This window comes from Nerophis ophidion, linkage group LG15 (genome assembly GCF_033978795.1).
Source record: "Nerophis ophidion isolate RoL-2023_Sa linkage group LG15, RoL_Noph_v1.0, whole genome shotgun sequence".
Classification (NCBI taxonomy): domain Eukaryota; kingdom Metazoa; phylum Chordata; class Actinopteri; order Syngnathiformes; family Syngnathidae; genus Nerophis; species Nerophis ophidion.
Window position 1 is genome coordinate 44,043,530 of NC_084625.1, and position 15,051 is coordinate 44,058,580.

At 39.9% G+C, this 15,051-nt stretch overlaps 1 protein-coding gene across 1 annotated transcript; it reads left to right on the forward strand.

Annotated features, from left to right (window-relative positions):
• The first annotated feature begins 7 nt into the window (after positions 1-7).
• Positions 8-9,502, forward strand: chmp4c (charged multivesicular body protein 4C). The gene is made up of 5 exons (XM_061922224.1): positions 8-368; positions 4,235-4,412; positions 4,590-4,698; positions 8,864-8,990; positions 9,059-9,502. Exons 1-5 carry the CDS (start codon positions 155-157, stop codon positions 9,115-9,117), a joined length of 687 nt encoding a protein of 228 aa, XP_061778208.1. The 5' UTR covers positions 8-154; the 3' UTR covers positions 9,118-9,502.
• The last annotated feature ends 5,549 nt before the right edge of the window (positions 9,503-15,051 follow it).

Below are 15,051 nucleotides of genomic sequence, written 5' to 3' on the forward strand. Positions count from 1 at the left end.
GGTGAATTGTTTTCGCTGCAAAGCTCGTCAAGCTGGAAAATCAGCTCGTCTCGACACACACACACACACACACCCTGAAAACATCGTCCGACCAACAAGTTTGTGTGTGTGTGTGTTTGTTTGTGCCTTCCTGGTACCGGAAAGCTCGTCAAAAATGAGCAAAATATCCAAACTCTTCAAGGGGGTCTCCGGCTCGTCCAGCTCGTCCAAGTCCAAACACCGGGCCAGAGGAGGACCTTCGCCCCATGAAGCCATCCACAAGCTGAGGGACACCGAGGACATGTTGACCAAGAAGCAGGACTACCTGGAGAAGAGGATCGAGCAGGAAGTGGCGATAGCTAAGAAACATGGCACACGAAATAAGAGGGGTAAGTTTTTTTTTTATATATATATTCATGCTAAGTACTGCTTCCGTCTAATCAAGTCAAGTGTGGACCGGAAGTAGTTTTCATAAAACATACTCCACGTACAAACAAAATAAAAGGGAATAATACATTTCCTATCATTTCACCCAACCCATCCATCCATTTCTACCGCTTATTCCCTTTGGGGTGGCGGGGGGGTGCTGGTACACCCTGGACAAGTCACCCCCTCATCGCAGCCAATCATTTCAAATGTTCCAAAAAATCATGAATCCAATGAGGAAAAAAAAAAAAAAAAAAAAAAAAGTATGAGAGTTTGTGAAGCCCATTGAGACACTTGTGATTAGGGTTGTATAAAGAAATGTTATAACTTAATGATAAACTTTTTATAAATATGCCTAATTAAAATATCTGGAAGTCACCTGTTGGCTGGCAGCCAACCAATTAGCTCCTTCCAAAAATAAATGATTTACATTTGTCTTAGGGCTGCCAAAGAGTCAACTCATAAATAAAAAAGTTTAGGTGTCAAAACACGTTTTTATTGAGGGGGCCCCGTTGCCAATTTTGGCCCTCAGAGGGCCTTGACTGTGTGTGAATGTGAATGTTTAGTCGCCTTGTTACATCATTTGAAACCGGAATTTAAAGTTAAAGTACCACCGATTGTCACACACACACACACGCTAGGTGTGGCGAAATTATTCTCTGCGTTTGACTCATCATACTTGATCACCCCCTGGCAGGTGAGGGGAGCAGTGGGCAGCAGCGGTGGCCACGCCCAGGAATCATTTTTGGTGATTTAACCCCCAATCAATGTTTATTTATATAGCCCTAAATCACTAGTGTCTCAAAGGGCTACACAAACCACAACGACATCCTCGGTAGAGCCCACATAAGGGCAAGGAAAAACTCACCCCAGTGGGACGTCGGTGACAGTGACAATGATGACTATGAGAAACCTTGGAGAGGACCACATATGTGGGCACCAGGGGACCGAAAGCAATGGATGTTGAACGGGTCCAACATGATACTGTGAAAGTATCCCAAGGTGACATGCAGATATTTTAAGCCAAAAAACATGCTTGGAACATCTTGCGTGATGGTGATCAGATAATATCAAAGTGGTCCCTAAACTGTGTTGAAGGTACCCCGAAGAATCGCTTGATTTAAGTACAGTGTTTTATTTTCCTACTCAAACACAGGTCCAAACTGTGTGTAATGTTAGTGGCCAAAATATTAAATAAAACTTGTTTTTAATAAATACATAGGCCTGCTACGCTACTGTATTTTAATGTTTGTCATTGGAGAGCCACATTTTTTCTGAGGTGGCACCGGGTGAAACAAGTTTGACAACCACTGGTGTAGAAGATATGCACATGTTCCTATCAAAAGTGAAGAAAACAAAAACATTTGGTTACAAAGTACTTTATTATTTCCAGCCTTTTCGCAGGCCGCATAAATCACATATTGGGCCATTTAAAGTAATGCGGCAAACCAGATCTGGTCCCCCGGGCCTTGAGTTGGTCCCCTGTGGTTTAGGACAGTTGGCCCCCCACCAAGGAAAGTGTTTTTCAGATATATTGTAGTACACCTTTCCACCACTTGTGGCAGCAAGGACAATGTGTAACAACTAGAAGACTGGAGCTAAAGTCCTTGGGAAGTTTCTTAAGCGCAAGAAATATGACTAATGTGGTGAAGCTGTATTTTGTATAAAATTTTGTTAAACATGGTAAGAATTTTTTTTATTTCAACACAACCAAATGATATGTATATTGATTTTTTGTGAGTTCCAGCGATGAGGTGGCGACTTGTCCAGGGCGTACAACGCCTTCCGCCTGATTGTAGCTGAGATAGGCACCAGCGACCCCAAAGGGAATAAGCGGTAGAAAACAGATGGATTTTTCTAACCAGCATGAACCAAGTCTAAGGTTTACGTGTTAAATAAATTATCTTTGTGATTACCACAAGCTTTCATATCTTTTGACAAGGTTAGATATTATAATTTGATACAGGGGTGTCAAACTCATTTTAGATGGGGGGCCACATGGAGAAAAATCTACTCCCAAGTGGGCCAGACTGGTAAAATCACGGCACGATAACTTAAAAATAAAGACAACTCCAGATTGTTTTCTTTGTTTAAAAATAAAACAAGCACATTCTGAAAATGTACAAATCACAATGTCGTTGGGATTTTTTTTACACTCACATGTTGTGGTTAATAGTATTCCATCTATTTGTCGTTATTTATACCTTCTGAATAAATGACATGATAATGTTTGTCAGCTCATTGGTGTTCATTTTCAAAAAATAATTTCAAAATCAAATTACAGGATGTTATTTATGTAGTTTGCTCATTTTCCTCAACTGGTGCACTAACATCATATGGTTTATTTTTTTCACGTCTGTAGTAGAGATGCGCAGATAGGCAATTATATCATCCGCAACCGCATCATTAAAGTCGTCATCCACCCGAACCAACATCTTAACAAAACCGCAACCGCCCACCACCCGCCCGTTGTCATATATCAGGGGTCGGCAACCTTTACCACTCATAGAGCTATTGTGACCCGTTTCAGGGGGTTTAGAAGACAATGGGAACCACAACCATTCTTGCGATTATTTTGTGGAGCTTTTCCAGATAACGAGAACGTGCTTTGACGCCTTCTACAACATGTACAATCTGCTTGCCATTTCAGCAACAGGGTGTATGTAGGTACCTCAGATACATGTGCACGACTGCAAGGGATACTGGGTGACACAGAGTACACTGAAGGTTGTGATATAAACCATTTTAACACTCCTACTAATATGCACCACACTGTGAAGCCACACCAAACAAGAATGACAAACACATTTCGGGAGAACATCCTCACAGTAACACAACATAAACGTAACACAATAAATACCCAGAATCCTTTGCATCCATTACTATTCCTGACTATATTTTACATCCCAGCGCCCCCAACCCCGCTCATCTTACCGACGCGTGGGGGGTTTTGTGCTAGCGGTGTATAATATAGTCAGGATGAGTCAGAGATGCAAAGGATTCTGGGTATTTGTTGTGTTGCGTTTATGTTGTGTTACTGTGAGGATGTTCTCCCGAAATGTGTTTGTCATTCTTGTTTGGTGTGGCTTCACAGTTTGGCGCATGTTAGAGTTTTAAAAGTGTTTATATCACAACCATCAGTGTACTCTGTGTCACCCAGTATACCTTGCAGTCGTGTGCATGAATCTGCGGTAGCCACATACATGTTGCTGGACTGGCAAGCTATTTGTATATGTTGTAGAAAGCGTCAAAGTCAAATGCTTCATTGCACGCCTTTATTCTTGTTATCTGGGTGACCGTCAGCAGATATTCGTGGGAATACTTGCCGCTCCTATTGTCTACTATACTTTAAAAAGCGGGTCAAAATGGCTCTTTGAATGGTAAATGTTGCCGATCCCTGAACTACGTATATCAAATATTTCCGAATGGTTCAACCGCCACCCGCCCGAATCTATTTAAAATCAATTTTTTCGTCATGTCACCCGCTCGACCCGCGGTTTATCTGCAGACTCTAGTCTGTAGCGTCGTCTACAAAGATACAAATTGCTATTGCGGCATCTCGTGGACAAATTTAGAACAGCAGTTTCTTTCATTCAAAGATTTCGGTTCATTTTTATACTTAAGGAACTCATCCCGCGGGCCGGATAAAACCTGTCTGTTTGACACCCCTGATTTAATATGATTCAAATCAAGAGTGAGATGACATAATTCAGTGTTATTTGAGTGGACCCCGGGTTCCTGTGTTGGGGGAACGTTGAGCTCCGAGGTTCGAACGGTTTGGAACCTCTCGTATTTTCCCAAAAGTCTCACAGACTTGTTTCCCTTTCAGCCGCCCTGCAGGCGTTGAAGAGGAAGAAGCGTCTGGAGCAGCAGCTCACCCAAATCGACGGCACCCTCTCCACCATCGAGTTCCAGAGGGAATCGCTGGAGAACTCGCACACCAACTCCGAGGTGGTGAGGAACATGGGCTACGCCTCCCAGGCCATGAAGAAAGTCCACGAAAGCATGTGAGGATTTTTTTTTTTTTTAGCAGGTGTACGTAATGGTGAAGTACTTCCTGGTAAACAAACATGACCTCATCCAAACCTGTCAATCATTAATGTGGGAAGTAATCTGAATCCACTCTGCTTGTATTAAATCCATGTCTTCTCTAGTTATTTAATACGGTTTGATTCTTGGGTTAGGGACCTGAACAAGATTGACGATCTGATGGATGACATCAACGAGCAGAAGGACGTGGCCCGCGAGATCAACGACGCCATTTCTAGACCGCAGGGTGACGATTTTGACGAGGTATATATTAATATATTTATATATATATATATGTATATTTTTTATATTTTTAATAGCGGGCCGGGCAGCAAGCACGGGATGCGTCCAAATTGGGCTGGCCGATATATCGATATATACGATATATCGCAGGTTTGTCTCTGTGCGATAGAGAAAATGACTATATCGTAATATTCGAGTATTTGTTCTCACGGGCTTCACGGTGGCAGAGGGGTTAGTGCGTCTGCCTCACAATACGAAGTTCCTGCAGTCTTGGGTTCAAATCCAGGCTCGGAATCTTTCTGTGTGGAGTTTGCATGTTCTCCCCGTGAATGCGTGGGTTCCCTCCGGGTACTCCGACTTCCTCCCACCTCCAAAGAAATACACCTGGGGATAAGTTGATTGGCAACACTAAATTGGCCCTAGTGTGTGAATGTGAGTGTGAATGTTGTCTGTCTATCTGTGTTGGCCCTGCGATGAGGTGGCGACTTGTCCAGGGTGTACCCTGCCTTCCGCCCGATTGTAGCTGAGATAGGCGCCAGCGCCCCCCGCGTCCCCGAAAGGGAATAAGCGGTAGAAAATGGATGGATGGATGTTCTCACGCAGTAGCTTTTAGCTGCGGGCATTACACTACAGGCTCTTCTCACTCTTTCCTGTCTCTCCTTCTCACAGACAAGCAGGCGCACATTCTTACATACGTCACATACTGTCACGTCACATACGTCACATACCTATACGCCCTCGCCCAGCAGAGAGGTAGCAGACTGGGTAACGTTAGCTCTGATGCTAACGTAGCCGTACGAGAAAGAAGGTGCCGATCTGGTAACAAATGAAGGAAGACTTAATTCCCAATAAAAACAACAGGGGGTCCATCGTCTGGCGGTGGTTCGACTTCAAGTGGGAATATGTCGAACCGACAACCGTAATTTGTCAAGTGTGGGGCTATAAAAAGTAGCATTACTGCTAATATGTAGCATCATTTGAAAAGTCACTCGCGGGAGAATGAAGCGAATTTCATAACCGTAGTAACATACCACATAGTGAAGGACGAATACTATTTGATTTCCGTATATGCAGCTCATTTTTATTTGACACTTAAAATGTCTCTGACAATCTTGCACTTTCTGTTTTGGAAATGACTTGAATGTTTGTGCCATTGCTTAATAACTTTATTAATACACTTTTGGTCAATTGACTTAGTTGTGATTTCCCTCTCTGCATGAAAGTTTAAAAGTAGCATACAGTGGGGCACAAAAGTATTTAGTCAGCCAGAGATTGTGCAAGTTCTCCCACTTAAAATGATGACAGAGGTCTGTAATTTTCATCGTAGGTACACTTCAACTGTGAGAGACAGAATGTGAAAAAAAAAAATCCAGGAATTTTAAAGAATGTATTTGTAAATTATGGTGGAAAATAAGCATTTGGTCAAGCATTCAAAGCTCTCACTGATGGAAGGAGGTTTTGGCTCAAAATCTCACGATACATGGCCCCATTCATTCTTTCCTTAACACGGATCAATCGTCCTGTCCCCTTAGCAGAAAAACAGCCCCAAAGCATGATGTTTCCACCCCCATGCTTCACAGTAGGTATGGTGTTCTTGGGATGCAACTCAGTGTTGTTCTTCCTCCAAACACGACGAGTTGAGTTTATACCAGGTGTCACCAACGCGGTGCCCGTGGGCACCAGGTCGCCCGTAAGGACCGGATGAGTAACCCGCTGGCCTGTTCTAATAATATCTCAAATAGCAGCACTTACCAGTGAGCTGCTTCTATTTTTTAAATTGTATTTATTTACTAGCAAGGTGGTCTGGCTTTGCTCGACATTTTTAATTCTAAGAGAGACAAAACTCAAATAGAATTTGAAAATCCAAGAAAATATTTTAAATACTTGGTCTTCAGTTGTTTAAATAAATTCATTTATTTTTTGACTTTGCTTCTTATAACTTCCAGAAAGACAATTTTAGAGAAAAAATACAACCTTAAAAATGATTTTGGGATTTTTAAACACATATACCTTTTTACCTTTTAAATTCCTTCCTCTTATTTCCTGACAATTTAAATCAATGTTCAAGTAACTGAATTTGTTTTATTGTAAAGAATAAATACATTTTAATTTAATTCTTCATTTTAGCTTTTGTTTTTTCGACGAAGAATATTTGTGAAATATTTATTAAAACTTTATTATGATTAAAATAAAATAAAAATATTCTGGCAAATCTAAAAAATCTGTAGACTCAAATTTAAATCTTATTTTAGAGTCTTTTGAAATTTTTTAAAATAATGATTGTCTTTGTTAGAAATATAGCTTGGTCCAATTTGTTATTTATTCTAACAAAGTGCAGATTGGATTTTAATCTATTTAAAACATGTCATCAAAATTCTAAAATTAATCTTAATCAGGAAAAGTTACTAATGATGTTCCATAAAAATTTTTTTTTTTTTTTTTTTTTTTTTCAAAAAGATTCAAATTAGCTAGTTTTTCTCAATTTTTTTTCGCTTGAATTTTTAACTTTAAAAAGTTGAAATTGAAGATAAACTGTTTCAAAATTTTATTTTTATTTTTTTCGTGTTTTCTACTCTTTTGAACCGTTCAATTAAGTGTTTTTTTCCTCATTTATTCTCTACAAATAATCTTCCGTAAAAGGAAAAAAAAAATGTACGACGGAATGATAGACAGAAATATATATATATATTTATTTATTTATTAAAGGTAAATTGAGCAAATTGGCTATTTCTGGCAATTTATTTAAGTATGTATCAAACTGGTAGCCCTTCACATTAATCAGTTCCCAAGAAGTAGCTCTTGGTTTCCAAAAGGTTGATGACCCCTGGTTTATACCAAAATGGATACATGGATGATACAGCAGAGGATTGGGAGAATGTCATGTGGTCAGATGAAACCAAAATAGAACTTTTTGGTATAAACTCAACTCGTCGTGTTTTGGAGGAAGAAGAATACTTTTGATTCCAGAAAACAGAGTGAGATGTTCTACCTCTTGTGCGAAACACAAATGCATAAAATGACTTAACACATTAAATGACGAGTAAAACATTTACAAATACAACAACCAACTTCTAAAACATTAAGACCGACTCCAAAACACATAAAATGACTCCGAAGAGATGCACAGTGACATCTAAAACGTAAATTACTCCTAAAACACATAATAAGACTCCTAAAACACATTAAGACTCCTAAAACACGTAAAAAACTCAAACACGGAAAAATACTCATAAAACACGGAAAAATACTCATAAAAAATGTAAAAAAAACTCCTAAAACAAATTTAAAAACAGATCCTAAAGCATGTAAAAAAAACTCATAAAACACGCAAAAATACTCCTAAAAACGTGTAAAAAGACTCCTAAAACAAATTTAAAAACAGAATGAGGTGTTTGCATCCTTTGTGAGCACATACACTTGGTGGCCTTGTAGGTGAACAGTGAACGTGAATAGAAGACCTGAAGGATAAAATAATTTACGGGTGCGCATCATCAGTACAGGATGATCAGACCTGAGCTTGCGACCCAAGTCCAATTAGCCATGATAGTCACCTTGTTGGCAGACATATCATAGGACTATGCATGGCAGGGTTGTCCGGTTCCCTGAGTCAGATTTTGTTCTGACTCAGGAACACCACACCTACTGCGAAGCATGGGGGTGGAAACATCATGCTTTGGGGCTGTTTTTCTGCTAAGGGGACAGGACGATTGATCCGTGTTAAGGAAAGAATGAATGGGGCCATGTATCGTGAGATTTTGAGCCAAAACCTCCTTCCACCAAATACTTATTTTCCACCATAATTTACAAATAAATTCTTTAAAATTCCTACAATGTGAATTCCTGGATTTTTTTTCCCCACATTCTGTCTCTCACAGTTAAAGTGTACCTATGATGAAAATTACAGACCTCTGTCATCATTTTAAGTGGGAGAACTTGCACAATCGGTGGCTGACTAAATACTTTTTTGCTCCACTGTATATTAATGCAGTTTGAAGAAGAATGTTTCAATGTAGACACATAGAATCATCATACTGCTGTGATTATATGCATCAAGTGTTCATTCAAGGCCAAGGCAAAATATCGTAATATATATCGTATATCGCGATATGGCCTAAAAATATCGAGATATTAAAAAAAAGGCCACATCGCCCAGCCCTACGTCTAATATGTTTTTTTGTTCCTGCAGGATGAGCTGCTGGCCGAGCTGGAAGAGCTGGAACAGGAGCAGATGGACGACAGCATGAAGAGCATGGGGGGCCTGCCCTCGGTGCCCAGCGGCAGACTGCCGTCAGCAAGCACGTCTTACCGCGCAAGTACGTACCAACACGGCGAGAGAATACGCCAAAATGCCCGACGGCTAACGACGCTTTTATTTTGACAGCCACCAAAAGGCGCGAAGACGAGGACGACATGCGAATGCTGGCTTCATGGGCGACATAAACGACTTTGGAACAGAGTGTTTAGTTTTGGAGCTTTTAACGCTGTCTGCACACTTTATTATTCTTTATTTTTACTTTACTACTTAACAACTCATTCTTGATCCATGTTATTCTTTGTGCCTTCACTTCTTGTCTTCTTTGTTTCCATGTATGACTTTTTTTTTTTTTTTGTCCAGCCAACCGAAGGATTTCCAACACTGAGCAGATGAAACTACATGTAATATCACACAACTGTAGATAAAGTCTGACTATGCTTTTAATGTTGTAAATAAATATTCAGCTATATTAAAAACGCAACTTCCTGTAATTCATACACTTATTTTCTTCTGTCAGTGTATATTTCTATTTCTGTGCATAATTTCCAACAAATAAAGGACAACAGTGTAGCGCGTTGTACACATTTGTTATTTTGACCTTTATTTTGGTAGTTATTACTCGAAGTCGACGTTTGCGTGTGTGGTGTCAGTCATATAAATGTATTTAAAAAAAAAAAAAAAAAAATTTAAATATGTGTCACTGCCCGCACAAATTTAACTGCCACTATGCTACGACTATTATTTTAAGACTAAGGTGTACCATTTTTTAATTGATTAGCGTTAAAAGGAAAGCTAATTTAATCACTGCTTTTTTTACTTATTAAAGAAATAAAAAGTTTCTACCAGGCAAAAAGCACATACCGTATTTCCTTGAATTGCCGCAGGAATGCCTTGAATTACTTATTACCGCCTGGTCAAACTCGTGACGTCACGAGTGACACTTCCCCTGTCATCATTTTCAAAATGGAGGAGGCTGATTTCAATACCGGTAATTTGAAATCGCATAAAAGGGAAGAAGATTTAGAGCTATTCAGTAGGATTTACGGTCCAAGCTTACATCACACTCAAATTTTTACTGCATGCCTTTGGTAAGTGCCGGAGTGAGAAGAGGTTTTAATTTAATTAGCGCATGCTTACTTTTACCGCATGCCTTTGGTGAGCGCAGGAGTGAGAAGAGGTTTTAAATTAATTACCGCATGCTTACTTTTACCTCATGCCTTTGGTAAGCGCAGGAGTGAGAAGTGGTTTTAAATCAATTAGCGCTCCGGCGGCAATTCAAGGAAATACGGTACATCAAAAAATTGTACATAAAACAAAAGATCTAACCAAAAAATATTTAGAGTGCAATATATTAAGATAAATAAGAATAACATAATGAATGTTGGATCGATTCGAGTTAGGAACATACCTTGAAATTAACACTTTTGAGAAAAAATGCTTTAGGGAAGATTTAAATGTTTATTTACAAGTCTGTAACTGACACACACAAAAATGTGTTTAAGTGAAACTGGCCAAGAGATTAGGCAAATACATGTTACACAGCTTTGCAACAAATACACAGCAATTGTGGACTTATAGCAGCTCTAAAACAGTACGTATTAACATGAGAACTCAAGCAGTTCCCATGTTAATATGTACTAGATAGGTAACTACCCAATTTTGTGTAGGTAATTACTAGGGCTGCCAATCTTTGGGTGTCCCACGATTCGATTCAATATCAATTCTTGGGGTCACGATTGGGGCTTCACGGTGGCAGAGGGGTTAGTGCGTCTGCCTCACAATACGAAGGTCCTGCAGTCCTGGGTTCAAATCCAGGCTCGGGATCTTTCTGTGTGGAGTTTGCATGTTCTCCCCGTGAATGCGTGGGTTCCCTCCGGGTACTCCGGCTTCCTCCCACTTCCAAAGACATGCACCTGGGGATAGGTTGATTGGCAACACTAAATGGTCCCTAGTGTGTGAATGTGAGTGTGAATGTTGTCTGTCTATCTGTGTTGGCCCTGCGATGAGGTGGCGACTTGTCCAGGGTGTACCCCGCCTTCCGCCCGATTGTAGCTGAGATAGGCGCCAGCGCCCCCCGCGACCCCGAAAGGGAATAAGCGGTAGAAAATGGATGGATGGATGGATGGATGGGGTCACGATTCGATATTATATCAATTTTTTCGATTCAACGCGATTCTCAATTCAAAAACGACATTTTTCCGATTTAAAAGGATTCTGTATTGATTTAATACATAGGATTTCAGCAGGATCTACCCCAGTCTGCTGACATGCTAGCAGAGTAGTAGATTTTTTTTAAAACAGCTTTTATAATTGTAAAGGACAATGTTTTATCAACTGATTGCAATAATGTAAATTGGTTTTAACTACTAAACGAACCAAAAATATGACTTATTTTATCTTTGTAAAAACATTGGACACAGTGTGTTTTCAAGCTTATGAGATGCGATGCAAGTGTAAGCCACTGTGACACTATTGTTCTTTTTTATTATTTTTTATAAATGTTTAATGATAATGTCAATGAGGGATTTTTAATCACTGCTATGCTGAAATTATAACTAATATTGATACTGTTGTTGATAATCATTTTTGTTTCACTACTTTTGGTTTGTTCTGTGTCGTGTTCGTGTCTCTTTTTAATTGTTCTGTTTATTGCAGTTCTGAGTGTTGCTGGGTCAGGTTTGGTTTTGGAATTGGATTGCATTGTTATGGTATTGCTGTGTAGTGGTTTGTTGGATTGATTAAAAAAAAAGTAATAATAATAATCGATTAAAAAAAAAAAAGTATTCGATTCGATTTGTATTCAAATCGATTTTTTCCCACACCCCTAATAATTACCCAATTTTGTACATGTGAACAAAAATGGATAGTTCCATTCTTTTAGCAAGCAGAATGTTGAGTGGGATTTAAATGTCGGTGCTGTTGTGTGTAAATAGTCTAAGACGCCAAGACTGCCAACCTTCATTTTCTTTCAATGGTGGTTAGCAAGCAAATTTGTGGTGAGCATTACTGCCACCACCTGAAATGGAGATGATACCCCACTCTAAATTATTTTATTTAACTGTCATTTTAAAAATTAATGTATTGCTTTGTTCCTTCATGTTCCAAATGCAATCATAAACATATATCCTCCACTGCTAAACTAACCTCTTTCACTAACTTTTTTGTTCATTATTTACCTTTCTCTATATTTCTTACACTGTATTAATTAGAGGTGGGGTGATTAGTTATTTTTAGATGCATTGCATTTCAAACGTGGCCGATTGCAAAATCGATTAGTGAACGTCAATAGTCGATTATTTATTGTAAATAAAGTCCTGCATGCAGTTCTAAAAATTTGAGGCACCTCACCTACCAGCTCCTTTGACTTGACTTATGTTGCAGCGTTGCATACATTTTCATTAATTTAATAAATACAATTGGAAATTAATTAAACTGTTTATTATTACAAACGCATTGTTTTTTAAAGTTGCAAGTAATAAATGCTTTTTCTATGAAAGGACAAGAAATGTAAAACTGCATTAATGTACACATATTAAAGATGGCTCAATAATGGATTTTTGATCTACAAACCCCGTTTCCATATGAGTTGGGAAATTGTGTTAGATGTAAATATAAACGGAATACAATGATTTGAAAATAATGATCAACCCATATTCAGTTGAATATGCTACAAAGACAACATATTTGATGTTCAAACTGATAAACATTTATTTTTGTTGCAAATAATCATTAACTTTAAAATTTGATGCCAGCAACACGTGACAAAGAAGTTGGGAAAGGTGGCAATAAATACTGATAAAGTTGAGGAACGCTCATCAAACACTTATTTGGAACATCCCACAGGTGTGCAGGCTAATTGGAAACAGGTGGGTGCCATGATTGGGTATAAAAGCAGCTTCCATGAAATGCTAAGTAATTCACAAACAAGGATGGGGTGAGGGTCACCAATTTGTAAGCAAATTGTCGAACAGTTTTAGAACAACATTTCTCAACGAGCTATTGCAAGGAATTTACGTTTTTTTTTATCTACGGACCGTAAAATCATCAAAAGGTTCAGAGAATCTGGAGAAATCACTGCACGTAAGCGATATTACGAACTTTTGATCCCTCAGGCGGTACTGCATCAAAAACCGACAGTGTGTAAAGGATATCACCACATGGGCTCAGGAACACTTCATAAAACCACTGTCAGTAACAACAGTTGGTCGCTACATCTGTAAGTGCAAGTTAAAATTTTACTATGCAAAGTGAAAGCCATTTATCAACAACACCGAGGCACGCCGCTGGCTTGGCTGGGCCCGAGATCTTCTAAGATGGACTGAGTGGAAAAGTGTTCTGCGGTCTGACGAGTCCACATTTCAAATTATATTTGGAAACTGTGGACGTGGTGTCCTCCGGAACAAAGAGGAAAATAACCATCCGGAGTGTTATAGGCGCAAAGTTCAAAAGCCAGCATCTGTGATGGTATGGGGGTGTATTAGTTCCCAAAGCATGGGTAACTTACACATTTGTGAAGGCACCATTAATGCTGAAAGGTCCATACAGGTTTTGGAGCAACATATGTTGTCATCCAAGAAACGTTATCATGGACGCCCCTGCTTATTTCAGCAAAACAATGCCAAGTCACATGTTACAACAGCGTGGCTTGGTAGTAAAAGAGTGTGGGTACTTTCCTGGCCCGCATGCAGTCCAAATATGTCTCCCATCGAAAATGTGTGGCGCATTATGAAGCGTAAAACACGACAGCGGAGACCCCGGACTGATGAACGACCGAAGCTCTACATAAAACAAGAATGGTAAAGAAATCCACTTTCAAAGATTCAACAATTAGTTTCCTCAGTTCCCAAACGTTTGAGTGTTGTTAAAAAAAAAGCTGATGTAACAGAGTGGTGAACATGCCCTTTCCCAACTACTTTGGCACATGTTGCAGCCATGAAATTCTAAGTTAATTATTATTTGCAAAAAAAAATAAAGTTTATGAGTTTGAACATTAAATATGTTGTCTTTGTAGTGCATTCAATTGAATATGGGTTGAAAATGATTTGCAAATCATTGTATTCTGTTTATATTTACATCTAAAACAACTTCCCAACCCATATGGAAACGGGGTTTGTATATTAAATCCTGTCTTGTTTCTGACGCTATATCTTTATGCTGATGAACTTTACATTATTTTCCTCTGTCCATGTAAATTGCTATTAATCCCCAAGTAAGCAACGATAAATTCCATCCATCTTCTTCCGCTTGTCCGAGGTCGGGTCGCGGGGGCAGCAGCCTAAGCAGGGAAGCCCAGACTTCCCTCTCCCCAGTTAGTTCATCCAGCTCCTCCCAGTGGATCCCAAGGCGTTCCCAGATAGATAGATAGTCTTCCCAATGTGTCCTAGGTCTTCTCCGTGGCCTTCTACCGGTCGGACGTGCCCGAAACACCTCCCTAGGGAGGCGTTTGGGTGGCATCCTGACCAGATACCCGAACCACCTCATCTGGCTCCTTTCGATGTGGAGGAGCAGCGGCTTTACTTTGAGCTCCTCCTGGATGACAGAGCCTCTCCCCTATCTCTAAAGGGAGGAAACTCATTCCGGCCGCTTGTACCCGTGATCTTGTCCTTTCGGTCATGACCCAAAGCTCATTACCATAGGTGAGGATAGGAACGAAGATCGACCGGTAAATTGAGAGCTTTGCCTTCCGGCTCAGCTCCTTCTTCACCACAACGGATCAATACAGCGTCCGCATTACTAAGGACGTCGCACCGATCCGCCCGTCGATTTCACCATCCACTCTTCCCTCAATCCTGAACTAGAGTCTGAGGTACTTGAACTCCTCCACTTGGGGAAAGATCTCCTCCCTAACCTGGAGATACAACGATAAATTGTCACTAATTATTTTATTCAAAACTATGTTTTGTACCATATCCGAGTTTTTGCCTCCGCGACCACTGAAGCCGCACACCTGTCGCTACCTGTCCACTGCCGCCGCAGTCCCATGAACCAAAAGGACCTGATAGGACCCTTTCTTCAGCTTGACGGCATCCGGGTTCTAGGATTACCACCACGACAGGCACCAACCACTTTGCCGCCTCGACAATAGGAGGCGCGGAACATGGCCCGGATTCAACGGTAAA